This window comes from Lolium perenne, chromosome 3, assembly GCF_019359855.2.
Source record: "Lolium perenne isolate Kyuss_39 chromosome 3, Kyuss_2.0, whole genome shotgun sequence".
Lineage (NCBI taxonomy): Eukaryota > Viridiplantae > Streptophyta > Magnoliopsida > Poales > Poaceae > Lolium > Lolium perenne.
The window spans coordinates 60,014,917-60,035,361 of NC_067246.2; the positions used below are offsets into that span (position 1 = coordinate 60,014,917).

Consider the following 20,445-nt stretch of genomic DNA (forward strand, 5'->3'; position numbering starts at 1 on the left):
ACTTATCCATTTTACATGGAGTAATGTCATAATTTAAACAACTCATTGTTTTCATTTGACCAGAGCAAAATAACAATTATTAAGTTCTTTATTATAAATTCTAAGGGCTAGATAGAATGCTAACGACGAACATAATAACACTTTATTTTGTTCCAGGCGTGCATTCCTATTATATTCCTTGTCAGTCACTTAGGCCATTGTATTCTTGTATTGCGTTGTTTTGTATGACACTTCATACCAACCAATATAGTACTAATACCCAAGAATTTCATAGTGTGACTTAACTAGGAATACAACCATAACATGTATATCATTTATATACACCTGAGCTAGACTTTCTAGTCTTTTCTTTTCTTTTTGCCAGAATATCTTTTGCAGTTTCTCTTTTAGCTTTCCTCATTATTCAGAAAAACACTTCAACATCAATAACTTCTAGGTTTGTTGGTCAAATACCAATAACCTTGAGGTTCTTACTTTGAAGTTGATCATCATATGACAAGTGTTCTAGATTTCACTTATTAGTAACTATGATGAACAATTTCACTCATAATTTTATCCATCAATTCATGACAACCTTTTTGAGACCATGTCTGTACATGCTAGGCTCATAAAGTTTAACCTTAGTATTCGCATGTGCAAATCTGGCTTGCATCCGTTGTATGCACACGTAGAATCTATCACACCCGATCATCACGTGATGCTTCGAAATGACGAGTCTTAGCAACGGTGCATACTAAGGATGATAACTTCATGGATATGCGAATATTATTAGTGCCCCAATAGTTGGAGGATTGTGACGCCTGGCGTCTTCAACCTTCATACATTCTCATAAAACTTATGAGTTTATGTAGTCTCACCAAATTATATTCTATCATCTTGCAATAAGGTCTTAGATATCACATATATCTCATACCTTGATTATTTCTGAAAACTAAATTTTCAGCTCCTTACTTTTCAAACAAATTTGAACTTCAAGTTTCATGGAGACAAGATAACTTTAGGTACTAATTGAAACCATAGCTCTTTGAATCAACAATGTGAAGTTTACTAAAAGTTTGCAATAGGACTTAATCAATTCTTGATTCTTTAACAATACGGTACCAATCCGTAAAGTTTATTGTCAGATTTTAACAGTATTTCTATCTCAATTACAAGACTAGCGCATAGTAGTAAACGGATGCCAATACTACAAAATTAATTCAAAATACTACTCAGACTATGTTTATGATAATTAGTTCATGTTTTAATCTAATTACTAATGAACTCCCACTTAATACAACATCCCTCATAGTTGTTAAGTGGTACACGATCCACATCCACTACATCAAAACCGATCATCACGTGAGATGATATAGCTTCAATGGTGAACATCAACATGTTGATCATATCATCCATATGACTCGTGTTCAACCTTTCGGTTTCCGTTGTCCCGAGGCCATGTCTGTACATGCTAGGCTCGTCAAGCAGACCCAAGTATTCTGCGTGTGCAACATGGCTTACACCCGTTGTATGTGAACGTTGAATCTATCACATCCGATCATCACGAGATGTTTCGAAACGACGAACTGTACAACGGTGCATACGAGGGGAGAACACTTTATTATCTTGATATTAATGTGAGGGATCATCTTATAATGCTACCGTCGCGATCTAAGCAAAATAAGATGCATAAAGGATTAACATCACATGCAGTTCATATGTGATATGATATGGCCCTTTTGTCTTTGCGCCTTTGATCTTCATCTCCAAAGCACGGACATGATTTCCATCATCTTCGGGCATGATCTCCATCATCGTCGGTGTAGCGTCAAGGTTCATGACGCCGTCTTCATGGTTGTTCACCTCATGTAGCAACTATTACAACTACTTTGAAATACTACTCAACATGAAATTTAAAGACAACCATAAGGCTCCTGCCGGTTGCCACAATACAATAATGATCATCTCATACATATTCATCATCATATTATGGCCATATCACATCACCAAACCCTGCAAAAACAAGTTAGACGTCTCTAATTTGGTTTGCATATTTTACGTGGTTTAGGGTTTTCGAGAGAGATCTAATCTACCTACGAACATGAACCACAACGTTGATACTAATGTTTTCAATAGAAGAGTAAGTTGAATCTTCACTATAGTAGGAGAGACAGACACCCGCAAAGCCTCTTATGCAATACAAGTTGCATGTCGAACGAGGAACAAGTCTCATGAACGCGGTCATGTAAAGTTAGTCCGGGCCGCTTCATCCCACTATGCCACAAAGATGCAAAGTACTCAAACTAAAGATAACAAGAGCATCAACGCTCACAAAACCATTGTGTTCTACTCGTGCAACCATCTATGCATAGACACGGCTCTGATACCACTGTAGGATAACGTTGCATAGAAAACAAAAAATTTCCTACCGCGAACACGCAATCCAAGCCAAGATGCAATCTAGAAGACGGTAGCAACGAGGGGTTTATCGAGTCTCACCCTTGAAGAGATTCCAAAGCCTACAATAGGAGGCTCTTGTTGCTGCGGTAGACGTTCACTTGCCGCTTGCAAAAGCGCGTAGAAGATCTTGATCACGATCGGTTCCGGCGCCACGAACGGGCAGCACCTCCGTACTCGGTCACACGTTCGGTTGTTGATGAAGACGACGTCCTTCTCCCCGTTCCAGCGGGCAGCGGAAGTAGTAGCTCCTCCTTGAATCCGGCAGCACGACGGCGTGGTGGCGGTGGTGGTGGAGATCTCCGGCGGAGCTTCGCTAAGCATATGCGGGAGAAGTGGAGGAGGAGAAGAAGCTAGGGTTTGGGGAGAGAGGGGGGTTGGGCGCCGGCCCTCTAAGGGGTGCGGCCAAGGCTGAGCCAAAGAGTGGCTGCCCCCCTCCCTCTCCTCCTCATTATATAGGTGGAAGCCCCAAGAGTTCTAGTCCAAGTCTTCGAATAAGACCCCAACACTAAAACCTCCCATATGTGGGAAACCTACTCAAGGAGGGAGTCCCACTCAAGGTGGGACTCCCACCTTTCCTTGAGGTGGGGTGGCCAGCCACCTCTAGGTGGAGCCCACCTGGGACTCCTCCTTTAGGGTTTGGCTGGTCAAGCTTGTGGAGTCCTTCCGGGACTCCACCTTCCATAGTGCGTTTCTTCCGGACTTTTCTAGAACCTTCTAGAACCTGCCATAAATGCACCGGATCATTTCCAAACTTGGAATATGACTTCCTATATATGAATCTTATTCTCCGGACCATTCCGGAACTCCTCGTGATGTCCGGGATCTCATCCGGGACTCCGAACAAATATTCGAACTCCATTCCATATTCAAGTTCTACCATTTCAACATCCAACTTTAAGTGTGTCACCCTACGGTTCGTGAACTATGCGGACATGGTTGAGTACTCACTCCGACCAATAACCAATAGCGGGATCTGGAGATCCATAATGGCTCCCACATATTCAACGATGACTTTAGTGATCGAATGAACCATTCACATACGATACCAATTCCCTTTGTCACGCGATATTTTACTTGTCCGAGGTTTGATCTTCGGTATCACTATATACCTTGTTCAACCTCGTCTCCTGACAAGTACTCTTTACTCGTACCGTGGTATGTGGTCTCTTATGAACTCATTCATATGCTTGCAAGACATTAGATGACATTCCACCGAGAGGGCCCAGAGTATATCTATCCGTCATCGGGATGGACAAATCCCACTGTTGATCCATATGCCTCAACTCATACTTTCCGGATACTTAATCCTACCTTTATAACCGCCCATTTACGCAGTGGCGTTTGGTGTAATCAAAGTACCTTTCCGGTATAAGTGATTTACATGATCTCATGGTCATAAGGACTAGGTAACTATGTATCGAAAGCTTATAGCAAATAACTTAATGACGAGATCTTATGGTACGCTTAATTGGGTGTGTCCATTACATCATTCATACAATGATATAACCTTGTTATTAATAACATCCAATGTTCATGATTATGAAACTAATCATCCATTAATCAACAAGCTAGTTAAGAGGCATACTAGGGACTTCTTTGTTTGTCTACATATCACACATGTACTAATGTTTCGGTTAATACAATTATAGCATGATATATAAACATTTATCATAAACATAAAGATATAAATAATAACCACTTTATTATTGCCTCTAGGGCATATCTCCTTCAGTTCCAAGCCGCGTCCCCCAAAGCCGCTTTTTATCCGGCGCGCCCCGAGGCCGTCCCCGCCCCACAGGGGACGCACCGGGAACGCCGGACGCACCGAAAAGCGAGGCAGGGAGTGGCGGGACTGACCCGTCAGCGACACAATTGAATTTAAACCTAACCGTCACCTACCTCACGACAGAAGTTATTGGCGCGCGGCGACGGTGCAGTTCCCGCAGAGGCGCAGCGAGGCGTCTCGTCGCCGCCTAGCTCTGCATGCCGGCGTTAATGAGCGCCCCCGCCTCCCTCCGGCCTATAAAAAAGGGCCGCATCTCATCGTTCCTCTCACACACAAACCCTACCGTCTCTCTCCCCAACCCTAGCCGCCACCATCTCAAGAGTCGACGCCATGGCTGGTTGAGGCGGAGGCTGAGCTCGCGGCTGTGGTCGTGGTCGTGGCCGCGGCCGCGGCAGAGCTGCACGCTCGCTATCGCCTGCGACGCCATCGCCGTCCCCATCGTCGGACAGGCAGGACGATGAAGGCCCCGTGTTGTTCGAGTTCACCGTTGTCATCAAGGGCGACCCACACGACATCCCGAGGCTGCCGGACGACTTCGTCGCCGACGACGAGCGTCCGGGCTCACTGCATTTGCGCGAGGATGGCTGCCACTGCTGCCGGTGGATCGTCGACATGATCTATGATGCGCGCGGCAAGATGTACCACCACATCGGCTGGGAGAAGATCGCGCGCTACCACCGCCTCGAACCCGGCTTCATGCTCGTGTTCTCCTACTTCAGCGACAAGGACGTGAGCGTCAAGGTGTTCGACGAGACGTGTTGCCGCCGGAACTACCACGGCGACAACGCCGAGGAGGACGACGACTGAATGGTGTTGTTTGTTCGCAGCGAAAAAATGGACGAAGGTTTCTGGATGTTCTTCCTCGGAAGAACCAACAGGGGCACCCTCACCAGCTGGATTTTCCAGTTTGGGTTACTGGGTGTGCCCTCGAGTGTTCTTTCTTGGTAGCGAACACACGAAACCTTCGATGTCCGGCCTAGTTAGGTTTAGTTTTTTTTGCAATCTTTTGTATTTGTGTCAACCATGGTTCAAACTATGTATTAATTTGTGGAAAACTATCTTCCAAACTATATTTTCATGTAAACCACGTTCCCAATTATGTATTAGTTTGTGGAATATTTATTCTCTTTATTGAAATAAAAGTACAAAAAAAATTTATCGTTTGGGGGCGGAGTTTGGGGACGCAGCTGGTGAGGGATGTCCCCAAACACGACACGAATAAAACACATTTCCAAACGACTCGATCCGGGCGCCGTTTGGAAACGCGACTGGAGATGGTCTAAGAGCATCTCCAGTCGCGTCCCCCAAAGCGTCCCCCAAAGAGATTTGGGGGACGCCGGCCAAAAAAACGTTCCAGTCGCGTGCCCCAAAGGCCGCTTCGGTCCGGACGTGCTCCAAATGTTGTCCGGCGTCCCTAGCCCATCCCCTGTGTATAGAGTCTCTACCGGGGACGCCGGACACGACTTTTACACTTACTTTTTGTTTGGAGGTCGTGTTTGGGGGACGTGGCTAGAAAAGGGACCTTCTCCAAACGAAAATTTTGTCCGGACGTCCCCCAAACGACTAATCCGGCGCTTTGCCTGGACATCGTTTGGGGGACGCGACTTGAGATGCTCTAATCATCGTGCTGGTTCAGGGAAATTCATATTCCAATTTCCAAGTCAACCTCACGCGTCGTCTCCGAGGGAAAGGGAACCGTGTATGCCTCACAGCCAGGGCTATCGTGCTTCCAACTCTGCAAGCCACATCTCATTTTCCCCACTCTGCTAGGGTTTGGAGACGACACGAGATTTTGCTTCAGGGATGGAAGCGGAGCTGCCGGAGCAAGGCCGGGGGATGGACTTCCTCGAGTGCGTCGGCCCGGACGCCTCCGCCATCGTTTTCAGGCTGCTCGACGACCCGGCCGATCTCGCCCGCGCCTCCGCCGTCTCCCGCTCCTGGCGCCGATTCGGTACGCATGCCCAAATTCTCTGGATCTGCCTCCACGTGCCTATGCCTATGGATACGGAGTAGTTCAGATTCTAGTCTAACTACTAAGCAGCGATCAATTCGAGGCAGATACTCCATAATCACCGTGATGACGATGCGGCCCAAAAAATATTCTGCTTTTTATAGAACCATCTCACTTGCTCTGAAGTGATGATTTCCCCAAAATTGTGTTTGTTTTTCTGTTCAACGACAACTACCTACAGGGCATGTACTGTGAACCAGGCTGATTAGGGAGGTGTGCTGATGTACTAGATGAATGATTACCCTTTTCAATGCTAATGAAAAAATCTGAAAAAGAATGGCTACATTGAAACAACATACATCTGCCATGTCTCAAGTTTTCGAGTCCAAGTTTGATCTACTTCTCACTAAAAAGAGAATAGTACCGACATGGTATACTTAGCGCGGTGCACATTTGGAATGGATAATGTATGCTATTCGCAGTCAGGTTTGTCATTTTTGTTCGGAAATTTTGTGGCATGATTTATATGTGTTGTGTCTGTCATAATTTTGTTCTCCATGTTTTTTTCAAGAGTTATAACTATACAAGCTTCAGTGTCCCAACTGAATCGAATCTTTTATTCAGTTATACAAAATCAGTTCAGCAAGATCCAGTGCCTGCGAGCTTATCCAGAGGTTGCCAACTTCATGGATATTGAGGTACGCAGTTCCGGTAGTAGCGTATATCGAAATGCCAGATGGAGTGCTGCTGCCGAGTTGGACAAGCTCGAGAGGGATCACAGGGTGTATATGCAACTTAGCCATGGTCTTCTCTCGCCGTACAACACCAAGGATTGCATCAGCCGCTGCGTAGGCGCATCCAGCACCGACCGTTACCCTGACGAGGCCATTGAAAATACACTCGATGCAGCTGATCGTGTGGGGTGGGACGGGTCCTATTGGTCCAGCAGGGGGCATAGGGATCCTGCTTTGGAAGAATGCCTGATGTATATGCTCCAGACAGACCTATGTCTCGTTGATGAAATCAGAATGCAGCCATTCAAAGGTTTGTCCTAAGACTGCAACCTTCTTTTCTGTATGAAAAAAGCGGCCTGACATGTGTTACTAATGCTCTTCACCGTGCAGCATTTTTCCGAGATGACGAGCCTATATATTCAGCAAAGCGTATCCGGTTTCAAATGGGCTGTCCAAAGTCACCTCCATGGTCTGGAACAACTATATATGGTGAAAATGAAGGGCAGCTCATTGCTGATAGCAACTATATCTGGACGTACACATCTCCAGAATTTCCAATATTGCAGGTCAGTTGAGTAAATATTCCCCGGTGTATTCCTTTTCGTTCACTAGAATCATGTTTTAGATGTTTGAAAGTGAAAAAAATGTGATATTCCAGGAAAATGTGTTGCAATCCTTTAAGCTACCACACCCTGTTCTATGTATCGGCGGGGTGGTGAAAATTGAGCTACTTGGTGGAGTGGTGAAGGACGCTTTTGATGGTCTATATTACATATGGTGAGCTGTTCAACACTTATGCAAAATACTGCATTGTTTTGATGTGATCATCCCTTCCATTGCATTGATACATTCGTGATGTGCCTTTTCCCAGTGTGTCTCATGTCCAAATAATGGGCATGCCACTCTCAGGAAAACTTGGGGTTGCTCCTCGTGGGACTGGTGTAGTCCTCAGTTACTATCCGACTCGTCGTAAAAACCGTACCTCACAGTGAGTAGTCAGGGGATGACTGTCGCAGCAGCCTCACAGCTTTGCGTTGAGGGTCTAAGGGACAGGAGGAGGGTTGAACCAAGCGCTGTTGAGCAGGCTGTTCGCTGGCCCACTGCAGTTTGTGGACAAGGAAGATAAATCAAAGTAATCTACTAATCTCCATAGAAGAAAAGCCTATGTCATTGAGGTCGGGTGCTTTTTGATTTTGAACAAATGAAACGTACTTCATATAAGGTTATCCTGAGAGAACGTGTTTGTGTAAAGTATAGTACAAAAGAAACGCATCATACTTGTAATCGAATCATTGCAATTTATGAATGAATGGATATGAACATCTTCAAACTGTTTGGAAGAAATAATGAATCTGCACATCTTTTTTGTCAAAACGGCCTACCCCTTTCCATGACTGCATAACGGAAATACAATGTCTCAAACAGAAGAACATGCATGCAACCGGAAAGAGCTAGCCATTACATCACCAGGAAACCTGCTAACAGGTGTTCGAAGTCGAACACCCACTACGGGGCAAATAACCTAATGACACTCGAGCATACACTTTCAGAAGTTAAGACAAACAACACGAACATCCAAACCAAACGTCTACTACAAAAGGAAAACATCATGGTCCTCCAATCTGTCTACTGGCTGGATTTGCAATTTCATTCTCCTGAAGAACTCTAGCCAACGCTGCCGCCTTGCTGATCAGCTGATTCGCCCCCACCTTGATCTTCCCAGCATCTATTCAGAAAAAAAACTCTTCCCGGCATCTTCCTCACCGTACAAACCTACCTAATAACTTAAAAAAGAACTAACAGCGAAGATCACCACCACCAGTATTGACCACCACAGGAGACTTAAGCACATATCCTTCAAAGGTTATATTATTTCTATCAGATAAACTAGCATATAGTAGCGGTCAATAAGGTATAAATTTCTTGTCACCCGGCATGAAGGCATATAGCCACACCAAACTTTGCCAAAGGTTCCTAGGACAACATCTGGATCCCAAGCACGAACCTAAACCAAGTCAAACCGCTTTGGCAACAGCACAAGAAAATACTAATGATTAGTCAAAATAGCATCATAACGCAACTGCCAAAGAAAAATCTTAAATTTTAAAGGTAACTTAAATTTCCAAATCCATTTATTATGACTCCAGCAATATTTTTTCCCAACATCTGATACAAAGAAAGAGTAGAAAACATTTATTAGATGTCACGCTAATACAAAATCTGGAGCATTATTGATAGGATGCTGTTTAACAGAAGTTTTGATAGCATTCCAAGGATGCAACAATTCAGGGGACAAACATCTTCTATAAGGGATATTGAAACTGGAACTCACAAGATGATAAAAGGTAACCAAAAAGCTGAGGATACCTCATAAAAAGAGCTATATTATCGAACCAGGGATCCAACCAAAACCTAGCAAGGTCTTCTTTCTACAAAATCACCTTCCTTCATTCAATATAAGAATGAATCTGCACATCTTCTATCTAGTAGCAATACAATCTTGCAATGTATATTACACAATTAACATGTTGTTAGAAAACAAAATCTATAATCTAAATGTGTGCAGTAAGGTGTTTTGTTTCCCTCACATCCCACTTTATGGAAGTGAACTAAAGCATTAATGATGGCTAAAATGTATGGTAAGACCATGACCCCAAACTAAAATGGACTCCGTTAGTGATGTTTTGGACATGTTTTTGGTAAAATTTGAAAACTTCAATTGAATATTTGAAGAAAAGGGCAACAAGTTTATAGTGTTGGAAGAAATCATAGAATTGAAGAAGTAATATTTATTTAGTGTCAGACACCATACGATTTCGGGAAGAATCTGGACAAGGGATATATCCAATTATATCTAGTGAGATCACAATATAGAGTTCAAGAAAGATCGTGATCTGCACAAGTCAGTTCTACAGTCCAAAACGTGAGAGAGTTCCAAACTTTGAGAACGAAGTTTAGTTTAGGGGGGGGGGGGGGGGACTGTAACATCCCAGGTTTTGGAGTTTATAAAAGGGTGAAAACATATGTGTGCATTGCATTCATGCATAGAAAATCCGGGAAAAATTCGCACGTTTATCTAAAACACAAAGAGATAAAGTTTCTTTTATGTTGGTGGAATTGACCTAGGTCATCGACGTGAGTGCGACAAATCTCGAAATGACCTTAGTTAACACTTATGTTTTTGGGCACAATTGAGATATTAAAAAAAGTAGGTAAGAAAAATACATCAACTTGATCATCATGATAGTTGAATAGAAACTTGGGCTGCGTGATGCCACGCCACGACGCCCCTCTCATATATTTAAATCTTATATCTTATATCTTATATCTTATATCTTATATTTACTAATTGGAGACTCCCATTGAGGCTCCACGTTAATCCTAATTATCTGCAAAAATTAACCGTTTGATTAATAGAACATAAAAGCATAAACGTTGGATGAACTGCTGGTCTCTCCCACGCCCACGCCTCTTCTCCATCATATCCCCCGATGCAATCTAAAAAAACAGGTTTTCAAAAAAATGAATTAGTGCTAGGAGGAACTAGACACTAAATGATATAGTAGAAGCGAGACCTCGGCGTGAGAATTCCAGAAATTCGCTCCTGAAAGGATTCGAATTCTGGTCGTTGGGGTGCGCCACTGCGACCCTAACCACTGGGCTATGCCCACGTCCTCAAAAAAAAAAAAAGGTTTTCATCATGCCCTAGAAAAGTTACAGAAAATCCATCAGTTGGCCAGGTTAATGGCGGCGGCAGCTAACCAAGCCCGCGTCGTCTTCAGCGGAAAGCTCAGGCACGCACCATCCACTACAATGTCCTCTTTTGTTTTTTGCCACGAAGCCATGCTATTGATTGTGTCTCGGGATCAATCATCGCGCTGCTCCCATATCGTTGGTGAGATGAAATCCACTTGAATAGTGCAGCATGGATGGACCCAGCTGATTTTGAACTTTCCGATACGGTTAATTATCTGATGGGCTAAAAGTGGTACTTCTTCCGGCCGGCCGGCGATCACGGCCGACGCGAGCCAGGCAAGTCTTCGTACAGGTTTTTCTCTCTTATTTAGTACAAAATAGAAACGCAATGCTTATGAATTCTATTGATGTATGTGGTCTCCATTAGATTTAGGTATTTCTTCCCTAAATTAATCAGAGTTCCCAGCTAACAATGGTTAATTATCTGATGGTCTAAAAGTGGTACTTCTCCCGGCCGGCCGGTCTATTGCGATGACGGCAGACCGAGACAGGCAAGTCTCCGTACAGGGTTTTCTCCTATTAGGTAGAAATTAGAAACGCAATGCATATGAATTCTATTGATGTATGTCGTCTCCATTAGATTTATGTCTTTTTCCCTAAATTAATCAGAGTTCCCAGCTAACAATGGTTTAGATAGAAATTTGTGACATTGTATGTCAGATCTTGATTCAATGTTGAAGCTCTAGGGTTTAAACAAATTTGATTCTGAAATATCCTCTATTTGCTTTTCACCAAATACTGAACATGCGCATAACACACACTGGACATGCTGCTTCCTTATTATTTTGTATGCAATTATGCACAGTGCTGCTAATCATGTACTACGTTGATTCAGATATTCCCAAACTTCAGATGCTATAATATGAATTCTGATGTTCTGTGGGCCAGACGATAAGCAAATAAATGTTTTGAATGTCAATTATGATTACGGTCTTCCATAGGTATCTAATTAGGTTCTCAATATAGCTTTTTTCCTCATCTGCTACATGTGTTTTATATTTGCAGAATATTATGCAAGACCCCAGACGAGAACTTGAAACCCCTGAAAAATCAGATCATGGATGGATATAATTGTTGCAAAAATATAATGTCCCTTCCTTTATTTTGAAAATATTACACCACTCGGGATTTGACTAGCACGATAAATTCAGTTGCAGCTTTACAAGGTATCCGTGAGGTACGAGGTTACAGTGTTCCACAAAGAAAGGTACAGACCATAATTTTCATTGTTGTTGCCTGTTGGTAACTCAGTGTCATCAACAATACTAGGTGCTATTTCTACTTGCGTGGCAATTATGCACATCTACTACAATGATATTATTTCCTTATGTCAGAAGTATGTGAGCAAGAAAGTATATCTGGTCATGGAAGCATATAATTCTTTTCGGTTGTGCATTTCTTTGTATTACTAATAATATGCTACTCAGGGTTGAAGACCATGACGATTGCAAGAATGTTCCTTTCAGCAGAAGATAGCGGTGATTTTCATGTCCATAGTTGCGGAACATGCCTCCAGCTAGCTCTATACTAATTTCATTGTAATTTAAAGAGCTGCATTTTTTATGCCAACCGATTTTTATGTGTTCCACAATTAGAAACATCGTATTGACTTTATTTTTATAGTTTCATGAGGATGCAGTTTTCTTTCTGGATAATTTTTCTTCGTAAAGGTCCCATCGTAATATCCTAATAACTTATTGTTTGACATATAGCACCCTCCGACGATAATCCTTACTGTAAACACATGGTCAAGAAACCTCAGCCTTCGGATCATCTCTTTGATGTTGAATGTTCTTGATCCGATTCAAGGCAATACATAAGCCAAATTTCGTACGGATATCCTATTGAGTTCCCAGCAACTCTACTCCCATCATGTTCTCCTCTTTTGCCTAAGTTCACGTTGCAAAATTTTCATACGCATACCAGATAATAGAATAGTATAGGCTTCAAAATGGTAAATCTTAATTCGCAAAACAAAAAAATGGGTAAATCTTCCATCATTCCATGCTCCTAAGATTTCGCATACACATGGTAACGAGTTTAGGTATTTCTCTAGGATATGTAATGGCACAAAAACCATGGTCTTGATACTAGGGATCATCGCAGACATGCATCATAAAAAGCACACAACTGGTGTGATATATCTTTACATTGCAAGAAACACTGCCACATGTGGAAACAAGATTAATGTTTTCAGTGGAATTGTTACCTTGCAGAGCTTCCATTCATGTAATTGTATTCAGCAAGCCAGTAGGTCCACTCTTGGTAATATCTGAAGTTGAAGGCATGAGCAAGATAAAAAGCATATTCCGCTGCATGAGAGCCGGCGAGCAGTTTCACGGTTGTGTCACTTGGAAGAACGTGAGTGATGAGATCTAAGATCCCGGGAGTGGCCCGATCTCGCGATTTGACCCCGAAGACCAAGGGAAGAGGTGGGAGAACGTGAGGAACACGAAGAACGCCGGTACTCACACACGCACACCAAACCGATACACCCGATACTTACCCACGTGGCTCGATGGACCACGCCAATAGAATCTCCTGGAAGAGGCACGCGGCAGAATTCCCGGAGAGAGATTGGGGTTGGAGAAGAAGAGATTGATGAGGGAGAGAGTAGCTTGTACTAGAATCTCACTCAACAATATCCAAATCAACAACCAGGATGCCTTGATTACAGAGGGATGGTAACCCTAGGGAGACTAAGCTTAAAGGTAGGTTTGAGTTCAAAACAAGTCTAAAGGGTAAAGGAGGGGTCCAGGCTACTTATATAGGCATACATGGCCAGCAAGGGCGAAAGGGTACGCGAACAGTTAACTTACGCAATTCGGTGGAGCAATCCCGTCAAATCCGGTTTGGGATCCGGTCTGACCGGGCCTATGACCGGGTGGTCCGGTCCTGGGTCCGGTCGACCGGGCGCCAACCGGATTCTTGCGAAGTTTCCGGTCGTCTTCCGGTACGATGCAGGGAAATCCGGTTGCCGCCCGGTTGACCGGGCCTGGGACCGGATGGCCCGGTTGTAGGGCCGGTCTGACCGGGTCCTGGACCGGCCAGCACTTCTTCTCTTCCTTTGAGTGCTTCGAGCGACGTCGGGTTCGGCTTCGTGATCATCTCCATGTCCCGCTGCTCCTCTCCTTCTCCTGACCTTGGCGTGTCCTCCTCTCCGGGGTCTTGATGCGCCTTGTACCTAATGACACATAGCACATCGGCATGAGGTAGCAATCCATCCAAAGGGGTACCGAGATCAAGGGTGGTGAGGAGCGAGTTCACCTCATCATGTAGAGCTTTAACTCGGGCTCGCGTCATTGGTCCACCTGGGGGACTTGTTGGTCTTGATGTAGCGTCGTCGGTGAGCGGGGCTACATCATCTCCCCCCCCCTTGGGAAAGAGTCGACCTCGACTCTTGCACCTCCTCATCTCCATGATAGGGTGATAAGTCCAAGACGTTGAACGTGTTGCTCACCAAGTACTTGGATGTCGGGATGTCGATGACGTAAGCGTTGTTGTTGATGCGTTTGAGGACCTTGAAGGGGCCATCTCCACTTGGCTTGAGCTTGGAGTTGCGCTCATGAGGGAACCTTTCCTTCCGGAGGTGGATCCAAACGAGGTCTCCTTCTTGAAATATTCTTTCCTTCTTCTTGGCGTTGATGCGGTTTGCTTGACGAAGCACATGTTCTTGTATGGTCGCTCTTGTTTCTTCATGTAGCTTCTTCATGGCGGCGGTGCGCTTGTCGAAGTCCATGTTTGTCCGCTCATGAAGGGGAAGCGGAAGTATGTCGAGTGCCGTGTAAGGTTCGAAACCGTAGACGACCATGAAGGGGCTCCTTGATGTTGTCTTGTGCTTGGCGCGGTTGTAGGCGAACTCCGCGTGAGGAAGGCACTCCTCCCATGACTTCAAGTTCTTCTTCACTAGGATGCGTAGGAGAGTGGAGAGGCTTCGATTGACCACTTCCGTTTGGCCGTCCGTTTGCGGGTGCGAGGATGATGAGAATAAGAGCTTCACTCCAAACTTTGCCATGAGCGACTTCCATAGATAGCTCATGAACTTGACGTCTCGATCCGACACAATGCTTGCCGGTATTCCGTCTAGGCAAACAATTTCCCTGAAAAACAACGAAGCAATGTGTGAAGCATCGTCGCTCTTATGGCAAGGTATGAAATGAGCCATCTTAGAGAATCTATCCACTACCACAAATATGGAATCATGACCATGCTTAGTGCGAGGCAATCCTAAGATGAAATCCATGCTAATATCGGTCCATGGTGCATATGGAATAGGCAATGGTGTGTAAAGACCATAAGGGTTGGAGGTGGACTTAGCTTGAAGGCATGTAGTGCAACGGTTGCATAGGCGCTCCACATCTCGCTTCATCTTTGGCCAATAGTAGTGTGTTGAGAGCATGGCATATGTCTTGTCACGTCCAAAGTGACCCATAAGACCACCCCCATGTGACTCTTGCAAAAGCAATTTTCGAAGCGAAGACTCGGGGATGCAAATCTTGTTAGCTTTAAACAAGTAGCCATCATGCAAATAGAAATCATCCACTCCTCGTTCAACGGAGCATTTCTCAAATATTGGAGCAAAGAAAGAATCGGAAGGATAGAGTTCTTTGATCTCTTCAAGTCCCAAAACATGAAAATCCAAACGAGTAAGCAAAAGGGTGTTTTTGCGGGAAAGAGCATCCGCCACAACATTGTCCTTGCCCTTCTTGTATTTGATTACATATGGGACGGACCCAATGAACTCGACCCATTTTGCGTGTCTTTTGTTCAAGTTGTGTTGGCTTTTCAAATATTTCAAGGACTCATGGTCGGAATGAATGATAAACTCTTTTGGCCAAAGATAGTGTTGCCAAACTTCAAGAACACGAACCAAAGCGTAGAGCTCCTTGTCATATATAGGATAGTTGAGGCGTGCGCCATCCAACTTCTCACTATAATGTGCCACGGGTTTGCCCTCTTGCATAAGAACGCCACCAATACCGAGTCCACTTGCATCACACTCAATCTCAAAAGTTTTTGCAAAATTTGGAAGCACAAGAAGGGGAGCTTCGGTAAGGCGTTTCTTCAACTCATCAAAAGCATTTTGTTGGGCCTTGCCCCAAACAAACGGAACATTCTTCTTGGTAAGCTCATTCAAATGGCAAGCAATGGTGCTAAAATCTTTCACAAAGCGGCGGTAAAACCCGGCAAGTCCATGGAAACTTCGGACTTGACCAACATTGGTAGGAGTGGGCCAATTATGGATGGCCTCCACCTTGGAAGAATCAACTTCAATCCCATTAGCGGAAACCACAAAGCCAAGGAAAACCAATTTGTTTTGAGCAAAGGTGCACTTGGGGAGGTTAGCATAAAGCTTTTCATGACGTAAGATGCACAAGACCTCTCTCACATGTTGCACATGGTCCTCGAGGTTTTTGCTATAAATGAGAATATCATCGAAATAGACAACCACACTCTTGCCAATGAGAGGACGCAAGATGTGATTCATGAGGCACATGAAAGTAGATGGAGCATTGGAAAGACCGAAAGGCATAACGAGCCATTCATAGAGACCGAGCTTGGTCTTGAATGCCGTTTTCCATTCATCACCAATGGCCATGCGGATTTGGTGGTAGCCACTACGTAAATCGACTTTAGAGAAAATCGTGGCACCACTTAGTTCATCAAGCATGTCATCTAAACACGGAATGGGATGGCGGTAACGGACGGTAATGGCATTGATGGGGCGACAATCCATACACATCCGTTGCGTCTCATCCGGTTTAGGCACAAGAATCACGGGAACCGCACAAGGGCTAAGGCTTTCGCGGACATACCCTTTGGCGAGGAGATCTTGTATTTGGCGTTGTATCTCCTTTGTGTCTTCGGGGTTGGTGCGGTAGGCGGCACGGTTTGGAAGCGGAGCGCCAGGTATGAGGCGATGCGGTGTTCTATGCCTCGAAGTGGTGGTAGTCCATGAGGGAGCTCGTCGGGGAAGACGTCTTGAAACTCCTGCAAAAGAGACAACAAAGACGGAGGAATGTTGGTTAAGTCGTTAGTCGCCCACGATGGTCCCTTGCATATGAGCACGTAGTGCAATATGGTGGATGGGTTTTCTTGGACCTCTCTCCACTCACTCTTGGTGGCTAGGAGAACACTCTTGGTCTCACTCATGTATGGCTTGTGGCGCTCACTCTCTTTGTGGTGGGTCGCTCCCTCTCCTCTCATCTCACTATGGTGAGTGCGGAGTTGTGCCCTCGCTAAAGCCTTCGCATTATCCGCGATGAGTTGGCTAGGAGTCATCGGGCGCAACTCGAACTTCTTGTCGTTGACCTTGAAGGTGTATGTGTTGGAGAGTCCATCATGTATAGCCTTCTTGTCAAATTGCCAAGGGCGGCCAAGCAACATGTGGCACACCGTCATGGGTACCACGTCACACTCGATAGTGTCCTCATAAGGTCCAATCTTGAAGGTGACGGTGACGGTATGTTGTATCTTGACGTTGCCCTTGTCACTCAACCATTGGATATGGTAAGGGTGAGGATGCTTGCGGAGAGTGAGGTTGATCTTCTCACACAACTCGGTGCTTGCAAGGTTATGGCAACTTCCACCATCGATGATGACCTTGATCGATTTGCCACCAATTCCGGCACGGGTTTGGAAGATGTTGCACCTTTGGTCTTCCATAGCTTGAGGTTGTGTTGTTAGCACCCTTGTGACCACAAGTGAGGGACTTGGGTCATGCTCACATAAGAGAGGGTCTTCTCCACTATCTTCCTCATAAGCTTCTTCATTTGCAACGGCGGCTTGCACAAGGGCTTCATATTCATCCTCATCAAGCGTCTCGATGTCACCATTCTCCATAGTGATCATAACCTTGGTGTTCTTGCACTCAAACAATTTGTGGCCTTGTGTGCCACACTTGAAACAAGTGACATTAGAGGGTCCCGTAGATGCCTTAGAGGAGGCGGTGGAGGACACCGTTTTCTTCATGCGACTTTGGATAGTCGGTTTCTTGGATGGTGTAGAGGACACGTCGGGCTTGACACTTGTAGTAGGAGGAGTTGATGTAGCGAGCTTGGAGGAGAAGTATGTCTTGGCCTTGGATGTCCTCAATCACTTGGCGTTCGGCCTTCGATGCTTGGTGGACCAACTCAACCATGTTGGAGTATGGTTGGAACTCCACGATCCTCTTGATGGGGTAATTGAGGCCATTGAAGAAACGAGCAATGGTTTGGTCCTCGGACTCTTGGATGTTGGCTCGCATCATAGTGAGCTCCATCTCCTTGAAGAACTCCTCAACGGTCTTGGTGCCTTGCTTCAACTTTTGGAGCTTGTTGAAGAGGTCGGTCATGTAGTGCGTTGGGACAAAGCGAGCATGCATCTCTTTCTTCATTTCTTCCCAAGTGTCAATTGGAGGTTCACCCTTTTCTTCCCTAAGAGTGAGGACTTGCTCCCACCAAGTGTTGGCGTAATCCTCAAACTCAAGCGATGCCATAGCCACTTTCTTGGCACCGGAGTAGTTGTGGATGCGGAATATCTTGTCAACCTTGAGTTCCCATGAGAGGTAGGCCTCGGCATCTTCTTCACCCTTGAACTTCGGCATGGTGAACTTGAGCCTTCCAAACATGTTTTCTTCATCCTCCAAGTTTCTTCGATGAGGAGGGGCGCCTTCATCTCTTGCGGCTATAGGAGGAATAGGAGGTCTTCTACGGCCAACCATAGCATTGGGTTGGCGTTGAAGATGAACACTTGCTTCACTTGGTTCACGGTGAGGATGTTGTTGAAGATCTTGTCGAGGTTGTTGACGATGCTCTATGTTGGCCCTCTCATCTTGATCATGGTGTGGCTCTCCTCGTCCACGTTGGTCATGGCGAGGGTGGCAGCGGAGATCTCGCCGAGGTTGATCTTGAGGACCTTGGTCTTGGGGTTGGTCGTCACGCCCATGGTGGGCATGGCGATCCGCTTGGTGACGATCTTGTTGAAGGACTTGGTCTTGTGGAGGTCGCTCAAGTGGACGAGCATGGCGATGTATTTCTCCACGCCTAGAGTTGGAGCGAGAGTCTTCATGACGAGCATGTGGGCGATGAGGTCGATGATGGTCTTCATGCCTTGAGGAAGAGCTTGAGGACGAAAGGCCACCATGAGAGTACTAATCTTGTGGCGAGCTTGAGGAAGATGAAGTAGAGCGGTGTCGGCGATGGCGACCCAAGTTGGTGATGGCGCGCTCGAGGCTATCCATGCGCCGCTCCATGTTCGCATCATTGGCCGCCATTTGTCCATTCAAGTTGTCCGTAGCTTCACGAAGGAGAGCCAAGTCTTGGTTTACGGTGGAGAAGTTGTGAGCCACTTCCTCGTATTGTTCATCGATGCGCGTCTCGAAGAGAGCGAGTTGCTCCTTGAACTCTTGGCGTTGTGTCCATAGGTTGTGTTGAGTAACCAACCTCTCGGTGTTGTGGAGTACTTCTCCATCCCTTGAGTCATCTACGTTCCTATCCATGATGGCAAGACAAGAAATATGTTGTGTATGTTAGTGGAAGGAGACTACCTCGCACTCTTACCAAGGTAAGATAGTATTGAGGCAATCAACCGAACCAAAAGCAAGATCAAGTGTATCGGGACACACTCAAAACCACACGCAAAAGCTAGCAAATATGGTGTTAGGCGAGTGTTGTGGAAAGCCAAAAGACAAATCCAAGATCAAGTATGTTGTTAAAAGTGGGTGAGGTCCAAAAATCCAAATGTCAATGTGAAGATCACTATAAACACGGAAAAGTTGTGGAACACACACACGGGATAAGCGGGGTTAGTGCAACCAAAAGTGAGCGGAAAAGTGTATTGAAAGGTGCTCGGTGTCACACTAACACAAGGAGAGCCAAAGCTTTGGTTGCAAAGGAAGAGACAACAAGATTCACACGCGGCCTCTCTTCTCTTCTCTCTTTTGCTTAAAATCTTATGACTCTTTTGTACACGGTGGCACTCACACTCTTTTGTATCCTTGGTGGCACTTGCACACTTTTGTATGTATGGATGTATGGATGTATGGATGTATGGTGCTACTTGCACTCTTTTTGTGTTTTTGGGGCTTTTTCCACGCACTATGTTAGCGTTAGCCTCGCTTTTGCTATCTTGCCACACGAGTGTTTGTTTGGATGCTTTACTCAACACGACACACACACCTCACAATGCGGGGCCACGTGCAATGTCTCTCAACACTAAACAAGCAATGCTCGATGGGATAGATCGCAAAAGGAAGAGGGTTACAAGGGAAAACTGCAAGTTATACCTGCGATGATGGTGGTGGTGGTGGTGGTGTCGCCGGAAATCAAGCTCGAAGGAGGGCGCGGAGCTGCGCCCGGTCTGGGGCCGGTTGGACCGGACTGAGGACCGGATGGATCCGTTTGCCGCCCGGTCGACCGGGTGCTGGGCCGGCTGGTCCGGTCTGTGGTCCGGTTGGCCGGGTTTCTCAACCGGATTCGTCGTTTCTCTCTCCTGTTCTTCCCCAAACCAAAACCAAAAGAGCAAATCGACGGGAAACGATGGAATTGAAGGCTCAAAGTTGGGGAAATAGTAGATCAAGCACAAAAACACCGAATCCACGGACCAAAACCACTCAAAACGCAACCAAATCACAGATCGGTCAAGAGGCACTTTGGGGCTATTTTTGGGGATTTTGTGGAAAATTTTCTAGAAACGAAATCGGGTGGGTGGAGGGTCAAAATCGCGGTAACCAAGAGCTTCTGATACCATATGATCAGATCTAAGATCCCGGGAGTGGCCCGATCTCGCGATTTGACCCC

General features: G+C 45.4%; 1 protein-coding gene and 1 long non-coding RNA gene across 2 annotated transcripts; both read left to right on the top strand.

The window, feature by feature from the left end:
• The first annotated feature begins 5,885 nt into the window (after positions 1 to 5,885).
• Positions 5,886 to 8,240, top strand: LOC127341132 (F-box protein At4g00755). Its single transcript, XM_051366904.2, has 5 exons — positions 5,886 to 6,176; positions 6,801 to 7,220; positions 7,301 to 7,476; positions 7,569 to 7,687; positions 7,782 to 8,240. Exons 1-5 carry the CDS (start codon positions 6,029 to 6,031, stop codon positions 7,900 to 7,902), a joined length of 984 nt encoding a protein of 327 aa, XP_051222864.1. The 5' UTR covers positions 5,886 to 6,028; the 3' UTR covers positions 7,903 to 8,240.
• Positions 8,241 to 9,914: 1,674 nt separating this feature from the next.
• LOC127341133 (uncharacterized) lies at positions 9,915 to 12,314 on the top strand. The gene is made up of 2 exons (XR_007875305.2): positions 9,915 to 11,873; positions 12,094 to 12,314. It is a non-coding gene; the product is annotated as an uncharacterized lncRNA (long non-coding RNA).
• The last annotated feature ends 8,131 nt before the right edge of the window (positions 12,315 to 20,445 follow it).